This window comes from Anabrus simplex, chromosome 3, assembly GCF_040414725.1.
Source record: "Anabrus simplex isolate iqAnaSimp1 chromosome 3, ASM4041472v1, whole genome shotgun sequence".
Taxonomy (NCBI): domain Eukaryota; kingdom Metazoa; phylum Arthropoda; class Insecta; order Orthoptera; family Tettigoniidae; genus Anabrus; species Anabrus simplex.
Genome location: NC_090267.1, coordinates 15923298 through 15949081, shown reverse-complemented (window position 1 = coordinate 15949081; position 25784 = coordinate 15923298). Strand labels below are relative to the sequence as shown.

The window sequence follows — 25784 nt, the reverse complement described above, 5'->3', positions numbered from 1 at the left end:
GACTGGCCGCACTTAAGCGACTGCAGCTATCGAGCTCGGTGGAATTGAAATACGATCATATACAGGTTATAGCAACATCTTAGGAAGATATATGATGATGATGATTAAAGGAATCTGAAGAAAATTGAGAACAGAATGGGATAGTTAAGTGAATGAACAGTGATTATGTTGTAACATGCGTCAAATTAAGATGGATTATTATGGTTAGTGTAATGTAAAGTGAAATACGAGATGTGTAATATGAAGTAGATGATATATGTGAAGAATAGTCGAATATTATGAAGAGTAATGGTGATGATAATTATTGTTTCATCAAGAATGAAGAAATAAGATATTTTTATTGACGATTGGATTCATTTTAAGGTGGAGGATAGTTATACTTGATTCCCTAGTGCATGTTAATAGTCCAGTAGCCCACATATAATACAGAATACGATCTATGTAGTGTGCCAATATTAACTAAATACCTGTAGATCATCAAAGATAAATCCACATAGGGAGAATAACACAAACGTAGCCTATATTGTTACAAATTTCTAACCACAAATATTTTCAATCAAATAAGAGAAGTTTGGAGGCTTATTTGGTTACATTGAATGATATCACTGGTAATATTATCTGTAATTGAAGGTTGATATTGACTGGTAGAGTCTTCTTACAAGTCAGACTACCGAATACCCAGAAAAATTTCATTGAATAGTTGTCAGATGTAGATAATAGCATAATGACAGATCATGTATGATAAATGTGTTGGCACTTAGATTTTTTTTTAATTCATGTTTATTTTTGATGAATAACTTGAGTTTCGTATCCCACTATCGGCAGCCCTGAAAATGGTTTTCCGTGGTTTCCCATTTTCACACCAGGCAAATGCTGGGGCTGTACCTTAATTAAGGCCACGGCCGCTTCCTTCCAACTCCTAGGCCTTTCCTGTCCCATCGTCGCCATAAGACCTTTCTGTGTCGGTGCGACGTAAAGCCCATAGCAAAAAAAAAAAAAAAAAAAATAACTTGTGTAAACAGCAGTAATGATAATTTGATTATTTTTAGAGTGAAATTATGGCTTCCCTATAACGTTAATGTCAAAGGTGAGAACTTTGAAATAAGCAAGAATGTTTAAGTGAATGAGAAGGTTAATTTCAATGAAAGAGGTTAACAAATAGTTATGCTGATAATGAAGGATGGACAGCTACTTACCAGCGAAGCTAACTTGCTGTGAATTGATTAGTAAAGGTGATATATATGCAAATTAAATGAAAAATTTATGAAACTAGATTCCGTAAAGATAGATGCAAGAGTAAAGCGTGATGTTATATTTGACACTAGCTACATAATGTGCATCACAGTCAAACTTCTTTTCGTTGATATCAGATTATTTCATTTCTCAAGATTTTCTCTTTTATTTAATAAAATACTATTAGAAAAAACTTTTTCACTCTTTTAATGACTTCTTAGGCTAAGCATGTAGTTGTAAGTAAACATAGGTTAAGGATCATTGAGAATCTTTGCGGAAACAAACTGGATCGTGAACTGGAGACACCCGATGCGTAGAGGTTTTATCTATTCAATCGTTTATCCCGATGTGTCACTCTCCGTAGCGTAACGGTTAGTGTTATTAGCTGCCGTCCTCGGGGGCCCGGGTTCGATTCCCGGTACTGCCAGAAATTTAAGAATGGCAGGAGGGCTGGTATGTGGTTCAAATGGTACATGCAGCTCACCTCCAATGGGGGTGTGCCTAAAAAGAGCTGCACCACCTCAGGATGAGGACACGAGTTTACATTATAGCTGCCTCTGTGGATCAGCGGTAGAGTGTCGGCCTCCGGATCCCAAGATAGCGGGTTCAAACTCGGCAGAGGTAGTCGGATTTTTGAAGGGGCGGAAAAAAGTCCATTCGACACTCCATGTCGTACGATGTCGGCATGTAAAAGATCTCTGGTGACACATTTGGTGTTTACCCGACAAAATTCATTAAATCTCAGCCATAGACGCCCAAGAGAGTTTCGGTTTACTCGGTCTGCCATCTAGTGGGGGCCTAGAGTAAAACGGAACGTCGAAATTGACGAGCAGACAGCCAGATGGCGTCAAATTGAAATGTCTGCACACGGTAGCTGAGGCCATACGATTATTATTATTATTACTCTTGATATAAACTCTTGACCCTGATTCGACCCGGATTGGAAATTAATGATACTTCGGGCCTAGTCTGGATCTAATTGCGACTCGACCTGGACGCGGGAACGGCGCATAATAAAAGTACAATTCATGGAAGTACATGATAATGACACACAGACAAACAAAATTAGAACTGTCCAACACGAGATGGTCTGGGCATCAAAGGAGGGAACTCTGTTATATTTGCCCAAACCATTCATATACAATCCTGTACGAGAGACATGTCCATCCACCCTTTTTCTTGGATACAAACGTGGATCCCATATAGGAACAACATAAGGCGCGAGTTTTCTGCCATCACCTGTTACAGCAAGCATTGCAGTACATCGTTCTTTTTCACTCCCGGTAGCGTGTACGATTATACTCGATGTCCCTTTTTTATCGATTGTTCAACTTTGTGGCATACGGAAACTGATTGTCGTCTGACCTGTGGTTCCTATTTGGGAGAGCAAATATTCCTTCACTTTACGCTTCTCAATCACAAAGTGATGAAAATCAATTACTTTCTGGTTGAAATCATTCGGCATTTTATGGCATGTTGATGTTATTTGTCGAAGGGATAGTCCATTTTTCATCATAAAATTAATCACTAAGCCTCGGCTAACCTTCAAATCCGAGAAACTTACTCCATGTGCAGTAGCTGTCCTTATCGTCCTTTAAAATACAGCATTTCATGAGAAATGGCATATCCAACGTTGCCCTCAGTACACTACACCATCCGAGTCAAGCCGAGTCGGCCCGATGCACTGTGCACGGATCTCTGTGCCTCGATTTGCACACATGGGGTTTTGAGCATTTGAGAGGCCCTGGTCTAGATAGTCCTTATTGTTTGAAGTTTCTTGTTTTCTGTTGCTACCAGTTCTTGTTGCTATAATCTCATTTGTTCCTCTTTGTATTCATGTCTCTCTACATAATTATGACCTGATTTAATACTTGCTTTCAGTTTCTTATATTTGTATGTTGGAAGAAAAATTAATGATAATATTTTTGTGCCAATATGAAATGTATTTTATCAGCTGTTTCTTGATTCTATATTCTGGTTCTTAACCTCTTTTTTCCTTATTTCTTAATTGCAGCCTTCTGCAGACATTAAGGAGGAAATACTCATAGAAGAGCATCAAGTGGATCCAAACATCAAAGAAAACAACGAGTAAGTACACCACTAAATGTACAAAATATTGAATATCTTGCTGAACTGTAATTCTCGGTGGTGGATGTTTTTCATTTCTGTGAACTGGACATTTTTGTCACTTTAATTCTTTCATTACAAGGTTACATTTAAACTCTTAATACCCTAAGAAATTAGTGGTTAGTTTATGTTCCGGGTTGAAACATGTTGTGGTTTTCTGAACATTACGTGCAGTTTGCCGACATTTCAAATACATTGCAGTATTCTTTGTCAAGGTGACTGAAATATTCCTACCTGAAACCAGGTAATCAGCCTCAGTCTCCCAGGCAGCAATCATACTACCACTGAAGCTGATTACCTGGGTTCAAGTAGGGGTATTTCAGTCACCTTGACAAAAAACACTGCAATGTATTCTAAACGTCAGCAAACTGTACGTAATGTAGAGAAAACCAGAACATGGTTCAACCCGGAACATAAACTAAATAATTCTACACACCGTGGAAACTTCACCTCTAAGAAACTAATAGTTACAATTAAATGTGATATTCAGGAAATTTAATAACATGTTTAATCTCTTCCTAGATATAATGTTATTAAATACAGTCTGTAGACAGTATGTGATGTAAATCAACAAATTTCTGAAGTCGGTTCATTTATGAAACCCATGAGCAACCGTGAAAAATGTCCTCATGCTTGCACTGTCACTGCGGTAGTTGTCATCATATTATTATCATCCGAAGTGTGATCTGCAAGTATTTCCTCGAAAGCATTCGCAATTTTCTCAGAAGTATTAAGACTTTTGTACCTCCAATAACACACAGAGGAAGCCATGTTCATTGATTGTCAACTAAATCTTTGAATTCAACAAAGTTTGATGTTAGAATATGTTGAAAATGATTTAACACTTCACAACTAACAGCAGGCTCCTTCTTACATGACACAGCAACTCAGCCGGCTCTATTTTTCACATAATTCCTCACAAATATTCCTATATGTTCTCCTATGGCCTGCTTAGAGCAATCATTTCATTGCATTCATCATAGTAATTAAGCACAGAAATTAGTAAACAAAAGCTTCATTGATCAATGGCTTCCTTTTTACACTTAATGTCATTGTAGAACTGCCATCTGCAGATATTGTACCCTTCCCAGTCTATGTATAAATTCCAGGAGCTCATCCCAACATATATTGGGTATGCCCAGGATAATAGTTGGAAAATATAATAATCTTAAAGATGAGTACCAGTAGGTAGGAAATGCTAAGACAATGAAATATAAACATAAGAAATGAATGAGATTCATTTAGGCAGAATGCAAAATGTATTAAAGAAAAACCTTCTGACAGGTTAAGAAAATGGCAAAGTACAAGAATCAAATATATTAATGAACTCTGTCAAAAATAAACAAACACAAGACCCACCTGGGTTGAAAAGAAATCAGCCATTGTTATAAAAGCATATAAACTATTAGAATGATGTCCATCATCATTTTTTATTTGAAATTACAATGTTCGAGGTAAGTGATCTGCATTTAAAAATATTATTTTAAATCAAACCAAAAATAGGTCATAGGTAGCTCTCAGATGACTTGTGTTACATCAGGTAATATTGCACTAAAACACACACTCAACTAATGACTGTAGTAAAGGGCCCTACATCCTAATACCAAAAACCCCTGAAATCATAATACTACAACTTGCTCAGCCGCAAGGTTCGAAACTTTGTACCGAAACACATGTCAACCCATTGGAACAGAATCCACATGGTAGCAAAATACAACACTGGGACAGAACACATGCATGAAAACCTCGTGAAATATTCCTTCAGTGTAAATCAGGACTGTGACTAATTAACGTAGCATCGCCCTTTAGGATGTTAGTGCAGTGAATGTGACAAATTCCCATCTCCTAACTTATAACTTGAAATAAGAATGTGCAAATGTTGTGGTGTGTTTAAAAATAAAGACCAAAGAAAAGACATGAATATTACCACTGTGTTTCCCATTAAAGACTCTACGGAAATTGAAATGCTCTCCCGCAGTAAGGTGCAGCTGAGGGTAATAAATAGCATCCACTGGACTTGACACTTCACAGTTGATGACAGACTCTTTGCTACGTGTCATGGCAAATCATCTGGCTCTCTTATTCGCATAATTTCTTGCAAATATTCTCATGTTCTTATATGTTTTCCTTTGCCCTACCTAGGGCAATCGTGTCATTATTCTTCTCATATAGTCTACTTCTGGCTCTTTTTATTTATCAATCGTTACAACAAACCAACCCACATGGACACTAACAACAACAGATCACCTGTCATAACACACTCTACATTGGAAATATTTGGTACGTGACAAATCAGTGCCAGTTAATGGAGTACATAAGTTTCCGAGTACAGAATTATCAGACAAACACATTAATTTTCTCTACACAACTTAATACAATCTTTTATTTACAGGCCAGACAGTATTCCAATTGACAGTACTCTGTTAACATTAAATACAGCAGAATAGGAGGCAATCACTTCCCCATTTTAGAACATTTCACAACTATCTATGGAGCACCAAATAACATATATATTTGAAAAGAAGAATAGGCTGCCAGCGTTACTATTATTTATATTTTATAATTAAGACAAGAGACTCTACCTCAAGTTTAACCTGATTTTATGGTCATTTCAATTACGTACTATGTACAAACTCCAATTCTTTATCTTTGTACAACAGAGTGTACATTTTATATTTTAATAACTTTTTAAATGAAATTTAGGATAATATGCTTTTGCAGCACATCCTCGAACATTGAACAGATATTTGTTCAAGACATTTCATTTGAACTTCGCAGTTACCTCAATAATGAAGTAAAAACTGTGTGTGAAGTTTTTACGGTGTTAGCCTCAAACTACAAACTGTAAAATATTTTTAAGACTTCTTATTCTGTATCTAAACCTTTAATAAAGCACAATGTTGAGTGCAACATGTGTATTTGTAAATTTTAAATCCATTGAAGATGGCCTAAAATAGTTGAAACAAGTTTGATCAATGAATACTTGACCTCCTCATAGATAGAGGGGGAAACTTTGTATTCAATAGGAGGATCTAGAATTATTGACTGGAGAATGGTCGTTTAAATATTGCAATGTTTGTTTGTATGCTCTTTGTTCCAAAGCTTTAGAAAGTGCAGTAAAAATAGAGTTGAGGCAGTAATTAGAAGGTAGTTTATGGTCAGGTTTCTGTCGTACTTGAAAAAGATTTGTCTGGTTCCAGAGACACAAAAAGGTACAGCTCTTGAAATAGTAGTGAAACAGAGCCCATTTCAGTATCAACAAATGCCCATAAATGTAAGTTGGTGCAGAGAAAGCAACACAGCTTAAAAAATAAAATAGATTCACCTCTTTTGCATAGGAGGATTATCTGGCAGAACTATATTAGTGTCAGAAATGAACTTGTACAGAACATCATGCATTATGTTATGATGTGATGTGATGCGATGCGATGCGATGCGATACGATACCATACGATACGTTATGATATGATATGATATGATAGGTCAGTGAGAATTGTAAAAGTCTAAGATTATCTAAAAGTTGGTTGTGAAGTGTCAATGGTTTTGAGGTCCCTTTAACACACTCTTTTGATTTCTATATTACAATGATAGACAATACTTATTCTAAGTTTAAGGCAGCTTATTTCTAAATTTAAAAAATATGATGTGGTAAAATTTGCGTCAGTAGGAAGTCTAAAATTATCTGAAAGTTCCTCTATGAAGAATCACTGGTCTTGATGTTTTATTAACAAACTTTTATGATTTCTATGTTAAAGAAGATACATATTGTATGTTTAAAGTGCCAATTTTGTTGGAGCGAGTAAAGCACTGCTCTAGGTTAGGTTGTCTTATGTTTAAGACCAATGTTTTGGAGTGGTATGGTGAGTGTTCCTTCCTTCATAATTTGTGATCTGTTGAAAATTTTTGATAGCTGTATTGGAATATCTGAATTGGAAGAAAGAAAGAAGGAAAGAAAGGAGAAAGGTTTTCTGTTAGAGAATGTCTGTGATATGTATTGTGAAATATACTTGTGTGTTTTACTTACTTTTCTGTTGTCTCTAGTTGATCGCTTACGTGTTTGTCGGGAGCGTGCTGTGTACTGACTCTTGTATGATGGGCTGGCTTTTGTAGCAGCAGAGGTGGAAGGTGGTGGAGCAGAGGGCTGGGGTAGGAGGCGGTGTGTCCTGTGGAGTGTTGGTTGTGTGTTTGTGTTTTTGTGTTTTTGATTCTGTTTATTAATTTTCTTTTAATAAATATTCTTCAAGGAGGGAATGTAGCATTGAAGAATGTTGTTATTTTCTGTTATTTTGTTGAGATTAAAATCTGGGTTGGCAAATTGGTCCATGTTGATATAGAATCCCTCAAAGGTATTGAACAAGGGACCCTTAGAATTTATATTTCGAATTTCCATATCGCCTTCAGTATTGGAAAATTCATGTTTGTATTCTTCTATGTGTTGTCCTATGGAAGAAAATCAGTTTTATTTTACAGTGTTTACATGCTCATTGTACCAGATGAATAAACTCCTGCCAGTACGTTTGATATAACTTGCCTCACATTTAGTACATTTTATTTGGAATATTCCTGAGTGGTTGTATTTGTTGTTTTCATTGACAGATTTGGTATTATGCAGAATGGTGGCATTATTGCAAGAAGTTTGAGAAGCTATTCTTAAGTTACGTCTCTTGAAGAAGTTGATTATGAGATGGACATTGGTATTATTAAAAGTGAAAATGACGTAGTCTTTGATTTGTTTCCTTTGGTTAATTTTTATTTCGGTTGATGTTTTTTTATTTTTTGGATGATTTTATTTATTGATTCATTGTTATATCCGTTTTGATTAGCTCTTTAATGGATTATATTAAGTTCTTTTTTTTAGGTAGGCTGCCTTTTTGTGGGCGTTGGGAGGGGTGGAATGATGTTTGTGTGAGTTTTCTGTATACGTTACATGATCCAGATGTCTGGTGACAGATATGTCTAGATAGTTTAATGTGCAATCTGTTTATCGTAAATTTTATGTTCCAATTGGTTTATCTGTTCTAATATGTTGTTCCCATCTGTGAATCTTCCATCTAATACAACAAAAATGCCGTTCGCAAACCTGCACCAAAAGAAAATACCATAGTATGATATACAAAGCATTTAATATACTCCTATCTCACAAAGGCCTAAAAAAGTGATATAATCAATGGAATAGCTAAACAAACTGTATATAACAAGGAATCAATGAATAAAATCATCCAAGAAATGAAACATCAACCAAAATCAAAATTTACCAAAGGAAACAAGTCAAAGACCATGTAATTTTCACTTTTAACATTGCCAATGTCCATCTCAATACCAACATCTTCAAGAGATGTAACTTAAGAATAACTTAAAACTTCTTACAATAATGCCCCCATTCTACATTATACCAAATCTGTCAATGAAAATGACAACTACATCCGCTCAAATGTATACCAAATGTAAGGTACTAAATGTGAGACAAGTTATATCGGACGAACTGGCAGGAGTTTATTCATCTGGTACAATGAAGATGTTAATGCTGTAAATTACAACCTGTGACAACAAAGTCCTGTACTATCAACATAGGTGAACAGTGCACGACAGCGACCTTACTGTCCTTCGAAATAGTCCCCTCCCACAACTCTGCACGGCTGAGATCGGCGATGCATGTCCTGGAAACTTTGCAAGAAGACTTCCTTTGGGATGGTGTTCAAAAGTCTCATCACGTTTCGTTGGATGCAAGGAATATTGTCAAATCTCTTTCATTTCGAGGCAAGTTTGAACCGTGGAAATAGGAAGAATAGGATTGAGATCTGGCGAGTATGGGGGATGTTCAAGTTGCACCACCCCTTTCTTGCCATGAACTGTTTGACGATATAGGCTGTTTGTGGACGAGCATTGCCATGGAAAAAAACCGTGAACGTTGTGCGTACTGGGGTCGTACCCTACGTAGACGTTTGACGACACGGGTCAAAATTTCAAAGTTCCGCACAGCATTCAACATCGTTCCCTCAGGTAGAAATTCATTGTGGATATTGCGTTGACTATCGGAAAAGGTGATGAGCATCGTTTGGATGCGTGACATTTCGGCTCTGACCTTTTTCCGACGAGCGGATCCCGGAGAGCGCCATTCCATGTTTGCTGTTTTGTTTCAGGGTCATACATGAGACACCAGGTTTCATCCTCAGTGACAATACAGTTCAAGAAATTTGGTGTTGCATCCTCCGTTTCGACAAAATCCTGTGAAGCCTCTAAACATGCCTGCTTCTAATCGTCATACAAGTGATGTGGCGTAAGACGAGAACACATTTTCCTCTTCTCTAACTTCTGGGTAACGATTTATCGCATTTTATCTGCAATTCATCTGCGCACACTTAATTGCCGTTCATTCATGATTAATGTCTTCACCTTCTCAATGTTTTCATCACTGACAGCGGTCTCCGGTCTTCCGCTACTGGGGTTGTCGGAAATGCTTTCCTGGCCTCCTCAAAAACAGGCGGACCACTCGTACACACACATCAAGGACAGTGCTTGATCTTCATAAACACGTCAGCATTGCATGCATTTCTTTTGGTGTCTTGCAGAGCTTAAAATATAACTGTACATGGATCTTCGTTCATGTTCCTGTTCACAGTTCAGAACCAACGCACTAAAAACGCACTGTGTCAGACAGGTCCTACACGGCACACACACGATGCTCAACTGAACAACGTTGGGAGCAGGTGGTCAAAACCTGCTGCTACACAGGTGCAGCGTTCTATGTCACCAGTGTTGCCGGATCGTCCGTTCTGACTTCGTTCACCAAACTTTTTGTCACAGGTTGTATAATAGATTTTCTTTCATAGGACAACACATAGAAGTATATAAACATGAATTTTCCAATACTGAATGTGATATGGAAAATCTGAATATAAATTGTAAAGGACCCTTGCTCAGTATCTTCGAGGAATTCTGTATCTACATGGACCAATTTGGCAACCCAAATTTTAATCTCAACAAGATAAGGATCAAAACAACATCCTTTGCAATGCTCCATTCTGCCCTTAAATAATGTTTATTTAATGAAAGTTAGTAAACAGAAACAAAAACACAAACACACAACCTAGACTCCGCAGGACACCCCCTCTCCTACCCCATCTCCTCCTCAAGTCCTCCCCTCTGCTGCCACCAAAGCCAGCCCCTGTTGTACAAGAGGCAATACACAGCACACTCCTGACAAACACGTAAGCAATCAACTAGAGACAACAGAAAAGTAAGTAAAATATGCTTACAGTATATTTCACAATACATATCAGAGACATTCTCTAACAGAAAAACGTTTTCTTTCATTCTTTCAATTTAGATATTCTCACACAGCTATCACAATTTTCCAACATATCACAAATTACAAAGGAAGGAACACTCTCACCATGCCACTCCAAAACATTGGGCATTAAAATTAAGACAACCTGACTTACAGAAGTGCTCAGACTATATGAAGATTTCAAGTCAATTTACTCATTCCACCAAAATTGGCACTTCAAATATACAATATGTATCTGCTTTAACATAGAAATCATAAAAGTATGTTAATAAAACATGAAAACCAGTATTGCATAATAAATGAACTTTGAGAATTTTGGACTTCCTATTGAAGCAAATTTTACCACAACATTCTATTATTTATATTTAGAAATAAGCTGTCTTAAACTTAGAATAAGTATTGTCTAGCACTGTAATATAGAAATCAAAAGAGAGTGTTAAAGGAAAATCAGGAGCAGTGATACTTCACAGCAAACTTTTAGATAATTTTAGACTTTTACAGTTCTCATTAGTGCATGTTTTATCATAACAATGTATCATTTAAACTTAAAAATAAGTTGTCCTAAACTTAGAATACATAATGTTTAAGACTGTATATTATTTTAACAAAAACCAAGGTTCTTCAGCAGCTGAAGATGGCCTATTATAAAGGCCAAAACCAGTATTGAAAAATGTTCTAAGTACTTTAATATATATCAAAATATTGATTAGGTGGGAAATCAGACCTTATAATTGTGATACGGGACATGAAACTAATAAAACTACAAGGTACATTTAAAACATCAATTACCCAACAACTTTTAAACTTAGAAATAAATCATCGTAAACTTAGAATAAGTAATGTATATCCAGTGTTCAATATTACAGCTTACAGTAATGTGGGCTGAGCTTACTACTAGCTTAACATTGCAAGTCATGATAAAGTAAAGTTAAAACCTAACTACCCGACATCTCCATTACAGCAACCAGAGTACAACAAGCATTTCCATGAAAATACAAGAAGAAATACTACTAGTTCAATATTCCGAATCCAACAGCATCATATAAAATTTCACACACAACTTAAGTATTTTCAGTGCTTAAAATACGACTTACAATACTATAGGTTGATCTTACTACTCGCTTAACATTGCAATGATAATGAATTAAAATTAATCACGTAATTACCTAACAACAACAAGCAAATCCATAGAAAGAAAGTATGGCAAGGTATACCACTAGTTTAATATTCTAAATCCAGTATCATGGTATACAAATTCACACACAACTTAATTATTTCCAGGTCTTAACACTACAGCTTACAATACTATAGAATGAGCTTATTACTAGCTGAACATTATGTTATTATAAAGCAAAGTTAAAAACTTAGGACCGGGCGCGTTGGCCGTGCGCGTAGAGGCGCGCGGCTGTGAACTTGCAAAGTATGTTACAAGTGTTTATTTATATATCCAACACGACTCCCTCCCTGTCCGACCATGTAAATCTCTCGCAACCAACAACACATAAATTTAACGCTCCGCCTACCCCCTCCCCTCAACCACACCCTCCTCCGCCAATCTCACATCGATACAATACAAGAAGTACAAAACTCTTTGTATTGAATAGGTGGATATATAAATAAACACTTGTAACATACTTTGTATTTACATACATTTCAATACGGACCTAACATGAGAATTATAACATGTAATGTGAACTTGCATCCGGGAGATAGTAGGTTCGAATCCCACTATCGGCAGCCCTGAAGATGGTTTTCCGTGGTTTCCCATTTTCACACCAGGCAAATGCTGGGGCTGTACCTTAATTAAGGCCACGGCCGCTTCCTTCCAACTCCTAGGCCTTTCCTGTCCCATCGTCGCCATAAGACCTATCTGTGTCGGTGCGACGTAAAGCCCCTAGCAAAAAAAACTAGGTAATTACCCAACAAAAACAACAACATGAGTACAACAAACAATTCCCTGTAAAGAGAATTCTACAAGAAGTACTACTAGTTTAACATTCTAAATCAAGCTGAAAATCATAAATTGGGTGTCCATAATTTACAGCTTTTACTTTACACTAGCACCATTGATTTTAAATGACTTGATACAGGATGGGAGTGCATCAGTGATTGCTGCAGGTAACTTATTCCAATGCTTTATGGTCCTGTTTATGAAGGAGAATTTGCCCACATCCATATGCTGGTTTCTGGCCTTAATTTTATGCTTGTGATTGTTTCTTGGTAAGTACAAGGGAGGTTCCAACCTATTCCTGATACTACTCCAGGGAGTCTTTCCATATAGCTCTTATAAAGACCACACTGGTGAGCTCTAATTCTTTTAGATTCAAGTTCCCAGTTAATGGTATTTCTCCTATTCGTGGTCACGAAATGCATTGCTCTTCTTTGAACTTTTTCTGGGGAATTTACTAAACCTACCCTGTATGGATCCCAGCTTGCAGATCCATATTCAAGAATCGGTCTTACCAGGCATTTATAAGCTTCACTTTTGGCACAAGAATTAGCTTTCTTGAGATTTTGCATAATAAAATCTAACAATCTCCAGGATATCTTAACTACATTTTCCACTTACTCTGACCAGTTTAAGTCTTTTCTAATAGTAACATCTAAGTACCTACAACTATCACTTATACTAACACTTTCCCCTCCATGTTCATAATCCCTACATTGTCAATTTTTTACTGAAACACAATTTCTTGCTCTTTCCGCTATGGATTCTCATTTGATTTTCATGTGCCCATTTTTAATCGTATCTAGATCCTGCTGAAGCAGTTCATCCTCCTCTGTTTTTATCCCCTGGTATATAATATAATAATCAGCAAAGAGATGCACTTCCGATTTTATCAAAATCAGGCATATCATTCATGAAAAGTATGAAAATAATTGGCCCAATAACTCTGCCCTGAGGCACACCAGACGTAACGTTTATTGGAGAGGATAGCGTTTCTCCCATGTGCACCCTCTGGGTTCTTCCTCTCAGGAGTTCTCGTATCCATTTCACAACTCTGATGTCAGTATCCGTACACGCTAACTTGTCAAGGAGAATGTCATGTGGTACAAGATCAAATGTCTTAGCAAAATCAATTACTACTGCATCAATCCTTGACCCATTGTTGACTTCATCCGATATATCTTGACATACAGAACAGAGCTGGCTTTCACAGGAGAAGCCTTCCCTAAAACCAAGCTGCCCCTTATGTTATTCCAGAAGAATCCCATTTTAGCCCCAAATAACTACTATTAATTGCTCCATTTGTTTACATATGATTGACGTTAAACTTACCAGTCTGTGGTTATTCAAGTCGCTCTTCTTACCCCCCCCCCCCCCCTTGTGAATAGCAACTACAATGGCCGATTTCCAATATTTTGGATCCTTTGTATGGTTCAGTGATGTATTAAGGGTTCTTAATAAATACTGGCTGAAGTACCCGTGCTTCGCTACGGAATTCTACATTGTATACAAAATTCTAGGTTAGGTACTATACACGTTGTGAGCAAGATTGTATTAAATTGTATAGCTCTTAACATCCTAGAAATGCAATGGGGAAGTCAACAAACATCTTTTCTCATATTGAGACTCGGTTAGTCACAGTCCGGTTGGGGAATTTTCATTTTAATGGGAGACACTCTCTCTTCACCTGCCTTTCTACATCCTCAGGAAGACTGTCTTTGTGATTTTCCTAACTGAAATCAACATAGATCATTACAATTACGCCAGAAGGAATGTTGTGTTTAAGACCAATGCTATCATAAGAAATACTCAATCAAATTAAAAACCACACATTTTCTCACTTTCAACGAACAGTACTACGCTATAATTTGCATACAGTACTACGCTGCCGATCTAATAGTCTAAAGTTCCAGAGTTGGAATGACCAAGCAGCAGACAGCCGTGTTCTGTGAACACTCCTCGTCTTTTTTCAGGGGCCTACACCATCACCCGCTTCATCACCTTGCTACCTTATTGGAGGCCTTCGACATTATGGAAAGGATCTGGATGGGGCGCCTAGAGCGTTTGCTTCCTGGTGGGTTCTGGAGGCATCTCCCTTCTCGAAGTATCCAGCAATGGCGGATCCAGTTGTGCTCCGTCGCTGTACGAGTTCAATCCAGAATGTGATTTGTGCTCTGTCAGTGAATGAGTTCATTTCAGTCCAGTGTGTGAGATGATATCTGAATGAGTTCAGTTCTGTCCAGTGTGTGAGGTGTGCTCTGTCAGTGAGCAATTTCAGTTCAGTCCAGTGTGTGAGTTAGGCTCTGTCAGTGAACAAGTTCAGTTCAGTCCAGTGTGTGAGGTGTGCTCTGTCAGTGAACGAGTTCAGTTCAGCCCAGTGTGTGAGTTGTGCTCTGTCAGTGAACGAGTTCAGTTCAGCCCAGTGTGTGAGTTGTGCTCTGTCAGTGAGCAATTTCAGTTCAGTCCAGTGTGTGAGTTAGGCTCTGTCAGTGAACGAGTTCAGCCCTGTCCAGTGTGTGAGTTGTGCTCTGTCAGTGAGCAAGTTCAGCCCTGTCCAGTGTGTGAGTTATGCTCTGTCATTGAGCAAGTTCAGTTCTGTCCAGTGTGTGAGTTGTGCTCTGTCAGTGAGCAAGTTCAGCCCTGTCCAGTATGTGAGTTGTGCTCTGTCAGTGAGCAAGTTCAGTTCTGTCCAGTGTGTGAGTTATGCTCTGTCAGTGAACAAGTTCAGTTCAGTCCAGTATGTGAGTTATGCTCTGTCAGTGAACAAGTTCAGCCCTGTCCAGTGTGTGAGTTATGCTCTGTCAGTGAACAAGTTCAGCCCTGTCCAGTGTGTGAGTTAGGCTCTGTCAGTGAACAAGTTCAGTTCTGTCCAGTATGTGAGTTATGCTCTGTCAGTGAACAAGTTCAGTTCAGCCCAGTATGTGAGTTATGCTCTGTCAGTGAACAAGTTCAGCCCTGTCCAGTGTGTGAGTTATGCTCTGTCAGTGAACAAGTTCAGTTCAGTCCAGTATGTGAGTTAGGCTCTGTCAGTGAACGAGTTCAGTTCAATCCAGTATGTGAGTTAGGCTCTGTCAGTGAACAAGTTCAGTTCTGTCCAGTGTGTGAGTTATGCTCTGTCAGTGAGTAAGTTCAGTTCTGTCCATTGTGTGAGTTGTGCTCTGTCAGTGAGCAAGTTCAGTTCTGTCCAGTGTATGAGTTATGCTCTGTCGGTGAGTAAGTTCAGTTCTGTCCATTGTGTGAGTTATGCTCTGTCATTGAGCAAGTTCAGTTCTGTCCATTGTGTGAGTTATGCTCTGTCAGTGAACAAGTTCAGTTCTGTCCAGTGTGTGAGTTTTGCTCTGTCAGTGAACAAGTTCAGTTCTGTCCAGTGTGTGAGTTATGCTCTGTCATTGAGCAAGTTCAGTTCTGTCCAGTGTGTGAGTTTTGCTCTGTCAGTGAACAAGTTCAGTTCTGTCCATTGTGTGAGTTATGCTCTGTCAGTGAGTAAGTTCAGTTCTGTCCAGTATGTGAGTTAGGCTCTGTCAGTGAACAAGTTCAGTTCTGTCCATTGTGTGAGTTATGCTCTGTCAGTGAGCAAGTTCAGTTCTGTCCAGTATGTGAGTTAGGCTCTGTCAGTGAACAAGTTCAGTTCTGTCCATTGTGTGAGTTATGCTCTGTCAGTGAACAAGTTCAGTTCTGTCCAGTGTATGAGTTATGCTCTGTCGGTGAGTAAGTTCAGTTCTGTCCAGTGTGTGAGTTATGCTCTGTCATTGAGCAAGTTCAGTTCTGTCCAGTGTGTGAGTTTTGCTCTGTCATTGAGCAAGTTCAGTTCTGTCCAGTGTGTGAGTTTTGCTCTGTCAGTGAACAAGTTCAGTTCTGTCCAGTGTGTGAGTTTTGCTCTGTCAGTGAACAAGTTCAGTTCTGTCCAGTGTATGAGTTATGCTCTGTCATTGAGCAAGTTCAGTTCTGTCCAGTGTGTGAGTTGTGCTCTGTCAGTGAACAAGTTCAGTTCTGTCCAGTGTGTGAGTTGTGCTCTGTCAGCGATCAAGTGCAGGCAGTCTGCATGTGAATGTCAATGTGGCCGTTGTGACAAGCTAAGTTTGAGGAGGCATTCTGTGGAGTGTTCTGTCCATTGGAACTGTGCCTTAGTTCTGTATGTCTATCTCTCGGGCCAGCTGCTATGCATTTACCTCGTCATCTTGTGCAGCAAGGGAGAGATTGGGATCAGACAGTGAAGAAAATCAACTGCAAGGAGTGAACGGACAGCTTACGTCATACCGAACAGTAAGACTTTCGTACAAGGGTTGTGAACTGAGGACTGTGACAGTGGCAGCGAGCATACAAGTCTCACTGAATGTGACTGCACGTGTTAGCCGAAGAAGATTGAGAGCAAATTAACGTGACTGAACATTGAGAGAGCACTAACTAGAATTAGTGTTTTGTGTCATGTATATTCTAGTCCTGCTGGTCATGTTTTAGCTTGTAAGGTTAAGGAGTGACATCAGTTATATCACAGTATGCTTATGGGTCTTATCAGTTTAATGAATTTTCCCTTCATTGTGGAATATTTAGTTTCCTTTATAAATAATGATTCTTTAGCTGGTAACTGATGCTACCTTTTCAGAACTCTTCATCATCATGGCAATTTTCAAACAATTATGGACAAATTTTAACCTTAAGTGTAAAATTTATTATTATATTATTTCTTACAAGCGTAGTTAATTTCCCTTCACAAGTGTTGTATTGAAATGTACTCATCCTCCTTGCAGACTGTGAGGGTTAGTCTGAAATCGAAGTTAGTTTTGTTCTTATTTTATTTCAGTGGGGCGAATGTTGCAGTATTGGCAGAGGACACTGGAGAAAAGATGCTTCGATGTCATGAATGCAATAAAACATTTGCACTGAGAAGTAGTCTTCAATTTCACCTGCTCATCCATTCTGGAGAAAGGCCGTACCAATGTGACGCTTGCAACAGTACTTTCGCTCGCCGAAGTAATCTCCGAGACCACATGAAATCTCATGCTGGTCAGAGGCCGTACCATTGTACACATTGTAGTTGTGCTTTTACTCGTAAGTCCCATCTAAAGAGGCACCTACTCTCTCATTTTCGTGAGAAGCCACACCAATGTAAGGATTGCAATGCTACGTTTAACCTGCAAAGTGCTCTTGAAAGGCACATGTTAAGTCACTCTAAAGACAGGATTTACTGTTGCAGGGAGTGCAAGAGGAGGTTTAGTAAACCAAGGTATCTGCGTGAACATTTGCGAATCCACTCTGGAGAAAAGCCGTTTAAGTGCAAGGAATGTGAAAAACAGTTTACTCAGAAAAGTACTCTACGAACGCATATGTTAGTTCATTCTGCTTTCAGGCTGTAGAAGTGTACTGCATGCCATGGGGAGTTAACTCACCTTAATAATCTCCGGACACAAAAAAGTTCTATGTCTAGATATTCCGTAGCTCTGTGTTGAATGTAATACTACGTTTACTCGTCGTTGCACTCCTTAGGAAGACTGGAATGAGTTCAATAATACGTTTTCCAAACAGTAGAGTAGCTGTTTATTCATTCTGTAGAACACATTTACAGAGAGTCTTCAGAAGGATTCGTAAACGAATGTAGCGGGAAAATGTTACTCCCGTGCATAGTACGGAAACGAATTATACAGGAATATTTGATCTTTGTGAACCACAGACTCTTTGTAAGTACAGTAGCATTCCATTAGTCCGGCATCCAACGGTCCGGAACGCCCGATGATCCGGCACCATTCTAGGATACTTTTTTTTACGTTTTTTTCAGTAAAAGCGCATAGCGTGTTTCGAAACCACCCGGAAGTGTCCACTACGCGTCTGCTATTGTTAGACAAAATCGGCATTGTTGGCTGTCACCACACACAGGTTCAGTTCATTGAGGAAACCGAAGAAAAGGGAATCAGCTCTGCAGAAGCCGCAGAGTCCCTAAATACTTTTGCTGAGTGTAATACTAATTATAATGCCATTGAACTTATCATCAGAAATAACTTTTGTGCCAAGCGACGACGATCTCGAAAACAAAAAGGTATTCGAGATGCTTTTAGGTCACACTAAAATATTGTACAGTACATGTATGTAAACTGAATGTGTTGAATAAAAATTTGGTGCTGCCGTAATTTTGAGCTAAATTTATTAAAATGATGATTCAGCTGATCATCATTTTACTGCAAAACGCCGTGTTACAGCTGTTTTCGCTGTACGCCTTAACCTATATCGTAGTAAGAGATACCGCGCGATAGTCCGGCATTTTCGGTAATCCGGCACCGCGCCGGTCCCGAACGTGCCGAACTATCGGACTTCAACTGTAATACTTCATGAAAAATTTCCAACATTAGGCACATTTAGAACATTGCATTCAGTGCATCATAATTTCGCATGCAACATTTTGTACTTTTCAGTCCGCAGGTTGGATATTAAAGAGAATACATTCTAAACATAGACTCTACTAAATTGTACAGTCGTTTCCAATACTACGCTATGAAATTTTCTAACATTAGAATTACGAATATTTTAACCTAAATTTGTTCTTAAGGTGGGATATTAAAGCATATTTTAACACGAAATGCCCGTAATATTAAAGTATTTCTTGCGGTTAAGTATGCTAACTTTCCAGGGCATGAATGAATGGTATATTGCTGGAGGAAGTACAAAGGCAGGGGTTTCGACAAAGTAATTTTAAGTCTTTTTTTAAGAACTGAACGTATTCAGAAATCATAGCACCTATATAAGTTCACCTGATCTATGGTGTCGTCTTTTGCGCCGATACTCCAGGTGTCGTCCTTACCATCGCACCATGTTTCCACATTGTACGAGGCCGAACAGTACAGTCGTCAGAATTGCCTTTTGTTACATGGTGTCCCGGAACAACCATCTGAGGATGTTTACATCAAAATGATTGAGACACTGAAAAATAAACTCAGTAGAACTTTCATTTCTCGATGTGACTCACTGCCGCAGACTGGGCCGCCGAAATCGAACGTCTGCTGAAGTGGTCTCACAGGAAAATTGGCTGGTCATTATTAAGTTCCTTCGGTACCATGATTGTGATCGAGTGTGGGGTCATGCTAACAGCTCTCAAGTGTGTGAAAAAATGTCCTTAACCAAGCAAGGGATTTATGAGGACTCCAGAAATGCGAATTTCAAGATGGACGCATTTGTGTCTTGAGAGAAGATTGAAGTAAATCTCAAATATGCATGATGGCGCTGTAAGAAAACATTGAACTTAAAGAAATTATGTGCAGAGTAATTACCTTGTGCACCTCACTCGGTTGCTCGGGTAGGCTCATTTTGCATCTTACATACCTGCAGATCCTTCCGATTTACCCGACAACTTTCCGATTTTCAGATTTATTTTGACTTCTTCCTATTTTTGACCAATATAATCTCTAGTACGGCCAATAATCTTCCCCTAGGATAAACGATGAATTCTTATGTGCTTATGTAATTTAAGAAAACTCATTTTCGACCGTACATATTGATGTTTTATTTCGTGAGTTTTTCGTCTGTCACCGTGTATCGTATTTCCTGATCACTGGGAGGCAATCATCCTGCAAGCAAGAGAGACTAGCGCTCGCTAGCAATGCAGTTAATCGAGAAGAAATAATGAGTTTGTTACTGTGTTGTTCGCACGCTGTTAACATCGTTTCTGTGCGTAGTTTCGTTGGAGTTGTAGGCCACGTGTTTTTTCTTGCATTTCTATGTCCCCCCGTTCTGTCAAAGTCATATGTTAATAATGTATGGGACATATTGAATTGTTTTGCATGTGGTAGTTTCGCGTATTTAAGTGCATATTTTTAATGAGTGGAATGTTTTAAGGGGATTGTGTCGGTGACAGTTTCTGGTATTTTATTTTCTCGTTAAGGCCAAAAAATAAACGTTATCTCTAAATGTTCAGAGATTTGTATAAATTTCCATTCATTTCACCGTCTGATGGAGGAAACTACCGTATTTTTTTCATATAATAAACTCCCTGGCATAATTTTCGCGTCCTAGTATTTTTTGGCATCCAAAGTGGAGAAAAATGTTCACATATTTGACGTACCCACAACTTCAAACATCCATCATGCAGCTCCAGGTGGGTTTCGAAATAAAGATGTCAACTACTCAAGTAGCAGACTTCCTATTGTGAAAGCTGGCAACGTGCTGTTATTAGCCGGCAGGAAATCCCACTGCACTAGTTTTACGAGTGTTTCGGGTACGGGACATTCTCTGGTCTCAAAATTGTTTGTCAGTTCACAGTATTCGAGTAATACTGCATCATACAAACTCGCGGCGATCAGTTACGCCGAAACATAGGGGAATAGTGCAACAGGCAGCAAGTATTCAGTGTCTAAATGAAACGTGCGCTACCGTGGTAACAGAAGTACAGTTCAAACGGCCAGCTAGTCTAGCATTTCGCGGACGAAAAAGCAGCAAGTTTCCGCATGTAGAGGAGGATCTGCTTGAATATATGATTTTGTTACGCAACATTTGATAAACCGTTTCTCACAAAATGAGAATGAGAAATAGTCGTTGCACATGGAAACAGTGTCTTGCATTTGAAGGTTAGCCGAGGCTTGATTGATTTCATGAAGATAAATGGACTTTCTCTTCGATGAAGAAACCTTTATGCCAAAAAATAGCGAATTATTTCAATATTTTCATCGCTTTGTAACAGAAGCGTAAAGTGATGGAATATTTGATCTCCCTAAACAAGGTACCGCAGTTCAGACGCCAATCAATTTCTTTATGCCACCAAGTCGAACAATCGATAAGAATGGAACATACAGTGTTATCGTACGCGCTACCGGAAGAACAAACTATGTACTGTAATGCTTGCGGTAACAGCTGATGGCAGAAAGCTTGCACCCTGCATTTTCTAAAACGAAAAACAATGCCTAAACCAAACTTTCCGCGAGTGATTCACGTTCGTAATTAAAGAAAGAAAAAGGTGGATGGGCACATCAATCGTAACGGTTTGGGGTAATGTAGCAGGGTCCCTCCTTCGATGCCAGCCCTTCTCGTGTTGGACAATTTTCTTTCTTACCGGTATGTCATTGTTATGGCATTACATGAATTGTACTTTTATTAGTTCATGTTCATTTCACTTCAGGTTGTATTGTCAGCTCATAATGGGAAGAATATTTTCCAGTGTCGATACTTCAAACCCATATGTCTCACTTACCTGATGTACGCTATTTGACTTTTCAGAAAAAATCTCACGCCGGAATTGTATGCCAAATGACGATAACCGCATATGAGATGAGCCAATTGTGTTTATATTATATTTGATGTGTCTTTTAAAGGTAAACGAATTGCAAAAAAATTGTAAATATCTGAATTCCTTGAATAATTTACGGATCCGAGATTTTCGCCTGCATTTTTCGTCAAAAAGTGCATTAATTATGCGAGAAAATATGGTATTATGCATTTTGTTGCGTGTCGGTGTGACATAAATATTATTATTCATATGTAAGTGTCATAAATGAGAATGATTAGGTACATTTTCTTGTAAACTTTTTTGTTTTCTTAGATTAAGATTTTAAATTTAATGGTCAATTCGCATTGTAACTGTAAATGTGTATGCCTTTTATCCTGACCATTTTTCACCTAGACCGTGGTGGAGTTTATGTGATGAATCCGAGAATAAAAAATCTTCCTATTTTTGGTTTCTGAAACTTGGCAGATATGATCTTAATTTTACATCCTACTGCTTAGTTTCATGTGCTTGTTGATCATTACAGTGGTAGTATCATTGACCTGCATTCCTCTCTCTTCCATCCTTACCACCTTTAACGGGACTTGTGTTTCAGTAACAGTTTAGCAGCCACCCGCGGTTGTTACACTGTTGCCATCTTAATGACCAGTCATTATTAGCTCATATGGAAGAGATACAGGCTTTTTTGAAGTCAATAAAGTACATGTCATTGGAATCAGTGAAAGCTGGATGCGTAAACACTTACCGTCACCGGCAGCTAACCTTGAGGGATACTCAATACTACATCATGACCGTACTGACAATATAGGTGGTGGGCTTCTACTTTATTACAGAAATGAACTAAAATATAAGATAATTTCCAATTCTGACCCAAGAATTACACTGCGAACGAAATATATTTTGGTAGAATTAGACTGTGATAAAAAGATATTAATAGGGATTTTATACAAGCCACCTAAAGTAAGGCAGGCTAATGATTTTGAAGTGGGCATTTGCAAATTTTATCTCGGCGTACAATGATATCATAATCATGGGTGACCTTAATACTGAAATTTTAAAGCAGAATAGTGACTCGAACAATCTACTGAATTTATTTCTGGCTACAATCGTGATGAGTTTCCCCTCAATGCTACTAATCACGTTCATTACTCTGACCGCACAAGTCATACCTTAATTGATCTTGTATTAAATCAACCTCAAAAAAGTAATTACGAACGGGCGGATCCCTGCTCCTGGCATCTCTTCACATGACCTATTGTACGTGTGTTATTCTACACGAATACCTAAGTACAAACCACTCTACATATAATATGACACTTACGACATATGGAACGGAGTAAATTACGCTAAGATGCATATAAACTTGCCTTGGGATAGTGTACGTAATTTTCAGAACATTAACTATAAAGTAAACAAATTCTATTCATTGGTACTGAAAATATGTAACAAGCACGCACCAAAGGAACAGGTAAGAGTCATCCACCATTCTTCCGCGTGGCTAATAGCCAAGTTAAGACCCATCCTGAAGAACTCGAGTTAGATTCATGGAGGATGAACTGAGAACTGCTATCAAATGTATAAAATATAACAAAACTGCCGGCTTTGATGACATAAGATAAGAGCAAATAAAACATAACTATCAACTGGCTTTTGAAACTGATAAACACGTTTGTGACTAGAATATTGATTCCAAAGATCTAGCGAAAAGCAAAATATGTGGCCCTGCTTAAACCGGGAAAAGAGCCAAATGACCCCAAAAACTTCAGACCCGTATCTCTTCTCTCTCACCTTTTCAATATTCTGTAGAGGACGATATTGACTACGGCCAGTCATGACAAACTGTACAGAGAGTTAAGACAGATGCATTGCACAGATGATTTCAAGTGGTACAAGATTCTGAGAAACAGAACCAAACAGTTAATTCAGATTTCTAAATACAAATGCTTTCAGGAACTGATGAACATTAATAGCCCGAGACAAAAATGGAGTAAATTACATTGTTTAGGTATAGGTGAAGCCGTAGAGCAATTTGTATGAAGCATATCGCTAAAGGCTTTAAATGACCATTTTGCGTGGCCAAGAATAGCCTCTACCTCCTTTCCTAAAAATTCACTACCCTTGGTTCAACAGCAGTCTGTGTATAAGCAGTTCTGTTTTAGAAATGTCAGCTCGAATGAAGTTAAAGGTGTGACATACTCTATTACATCTAATGCCACAGGTAATGAAGACATTCCTATATCGCTGATTGAGGATTATTAGGAGCTGTTCCAATACTAACTCATATATTTAACTACTGCCTGACAAACGGAGTCTTCCCAGTTGTTTGGGAAAATGAACTAATTAGACTCATCCTGAAGAACTCAAGTTAGATTCACGGAAGAAGAACTGAGAACTGGTATCAGATGTATGAAAAATAACAAAGCTACCGGCTTTGATGACACAAGATCAGAGCAAATAATACATTTTGACCCCATAACTATCAACTGGGTTTTGAAACTGATGGAAACGTTTGTGACTAGAAGTTCTGGCCTTGCTTAAACCGGGAAAAGAGCCAAATAATCCCAAAAACTTCAGACCCGTATCTCTTCTCTGTCACCTTTTCAATAGTCTGGAGAGGATCATATTGAATCGTATTTCTGATTCTATAGACAGATTATAAAGGAACAATCAGGTCTCAGATCGGGGAAGTCGTGTTCTGATCAGATACTTAATATAACCCAGCATATCGAGGATGTCTATGAGAGGAAACAAGTAAAAGAATTTGTTTTTTCATCTCACGGCTGCTTATGATACAGTGAATCATACGAAGAAGACAAGGAAGCTGTATTCAACAACGAGAGACCATCGGCTGACAGTTTATTCAATGCCTGCTCCAGAACTCTCAAGGACAAGAAACATCGATGGAGATGTCAAAAGAATGGCCTCCCCAAGGAAGTGAGTTGGCTCTTATATTGTATAATATTTACACCAACGATTAGCCACTTAACATCGAAACTAGGGATTTCATCTATGCTGATAACTCAGCTGTTGCTGTTCAAAAACTGATATTTGAAGCAGTAGAATTAAAACTGGCATCTGCTAGCTGTCTACTGTGAACAGAATCACCTGAAACCCAATCCGAAATGTCCGTTATGTGCATTCCATCTGCGCAAAAAAGAGGCAAGAAAAGAGTTGTACGTAAACTGGAAAGGTCACAAATTGAACCATTGTGATCAACCCGAATATCTAGGGATAAAGTTGGACCGTGCCCTAACTTATAAACAGCAAACAGAAGGTATGCAGCAGGAATAATCTCATTCCCAAACTCACACACACAACATGGGGAGCACAGCCTAACTTCTTCCGTACATCTGCCCTTGCCCTGTTTTTTCTGCTTCAGAGTAGGCTCCTCCAGTCTGGAAGAATTTCGCTCATGCAAACCAACTGGATGTTGCCCTCCACGAGACAGGTCGCATTTTTACAGACTCTTTACAACCAACTCCTGTTAATAAGATATTTCCACTTATGGGAGTAGCACATCTATAGATTAGGAGACGAGTTGCAGCAGAGATTCAGAAGAAGAATTAAGAAACACATCCATGACACCCAATTTTTGGAATTCACGCCCACCCACCAAGGTTGAAATTGAGGAAGAGCTTCCTACAAACAACAACATCAATCCAATCATTAGCCGAATATTGGCTAAAGGAACTCTGGAGAAGGAAGTTGCCTGTAGGATTATGGAAAGTGAAAGAGAAGCCAACTGCAGGACATCATATTTGATATGTACATTGGAAGACGCTTAACAGATTAACTTCTGGAGTGACACGGTGTAAAACCTACTTGAAAAGGTGGGGATACGATGATAAATATTTGTGTGAGTGTGGTGAAAAGCAAGATCATGGACATCTTCTCATCTGTAGAAATCTGCCTAAACCATGTAGTATGAAGGATTTGGTGGAAGCCAATGAATGTGCCATCTCGACAGTTGAATACTGGAAAAACAA

The 25784-nt window shown here is 38.5% G+C and overlaps 1 protein-coding gene across 4 annotated transcripts in view; it reads left to right on the top strand.

Moving 5' to 3' along the window:
- Positions 1-18712, top strand: part of LOC137498986 (gastrula zinc finger protein XlCGF52.1-like) — a 45897-nt gene extending 27185 nt beyond the window's left edge. For 3 of the 4 annotated variants that reach the window (XM_068226964.1, XM_068226962.1, XM_068226963.1), the window contains exons 4-5: positions 3248-3321; positions 17398-18712. In XM_068226964.1, coding sequence (XP_068083065.1) covers positions 3248-3321; positions 17398-17950 — 627 coding nt within the window. In that variant the 3' untranslated portion in view covers positions 17951-18712. Of the gene's footprint in view, positions 1-3247; positions 3322-14569; positions 14671-17397 lie in introns of all 4 variants that reach the window. The other variant, XM_068226965.1, reaches the window with a different exon arrangement.
- Positions 18713-25784: the final 7072 nt, after the last annotated feature.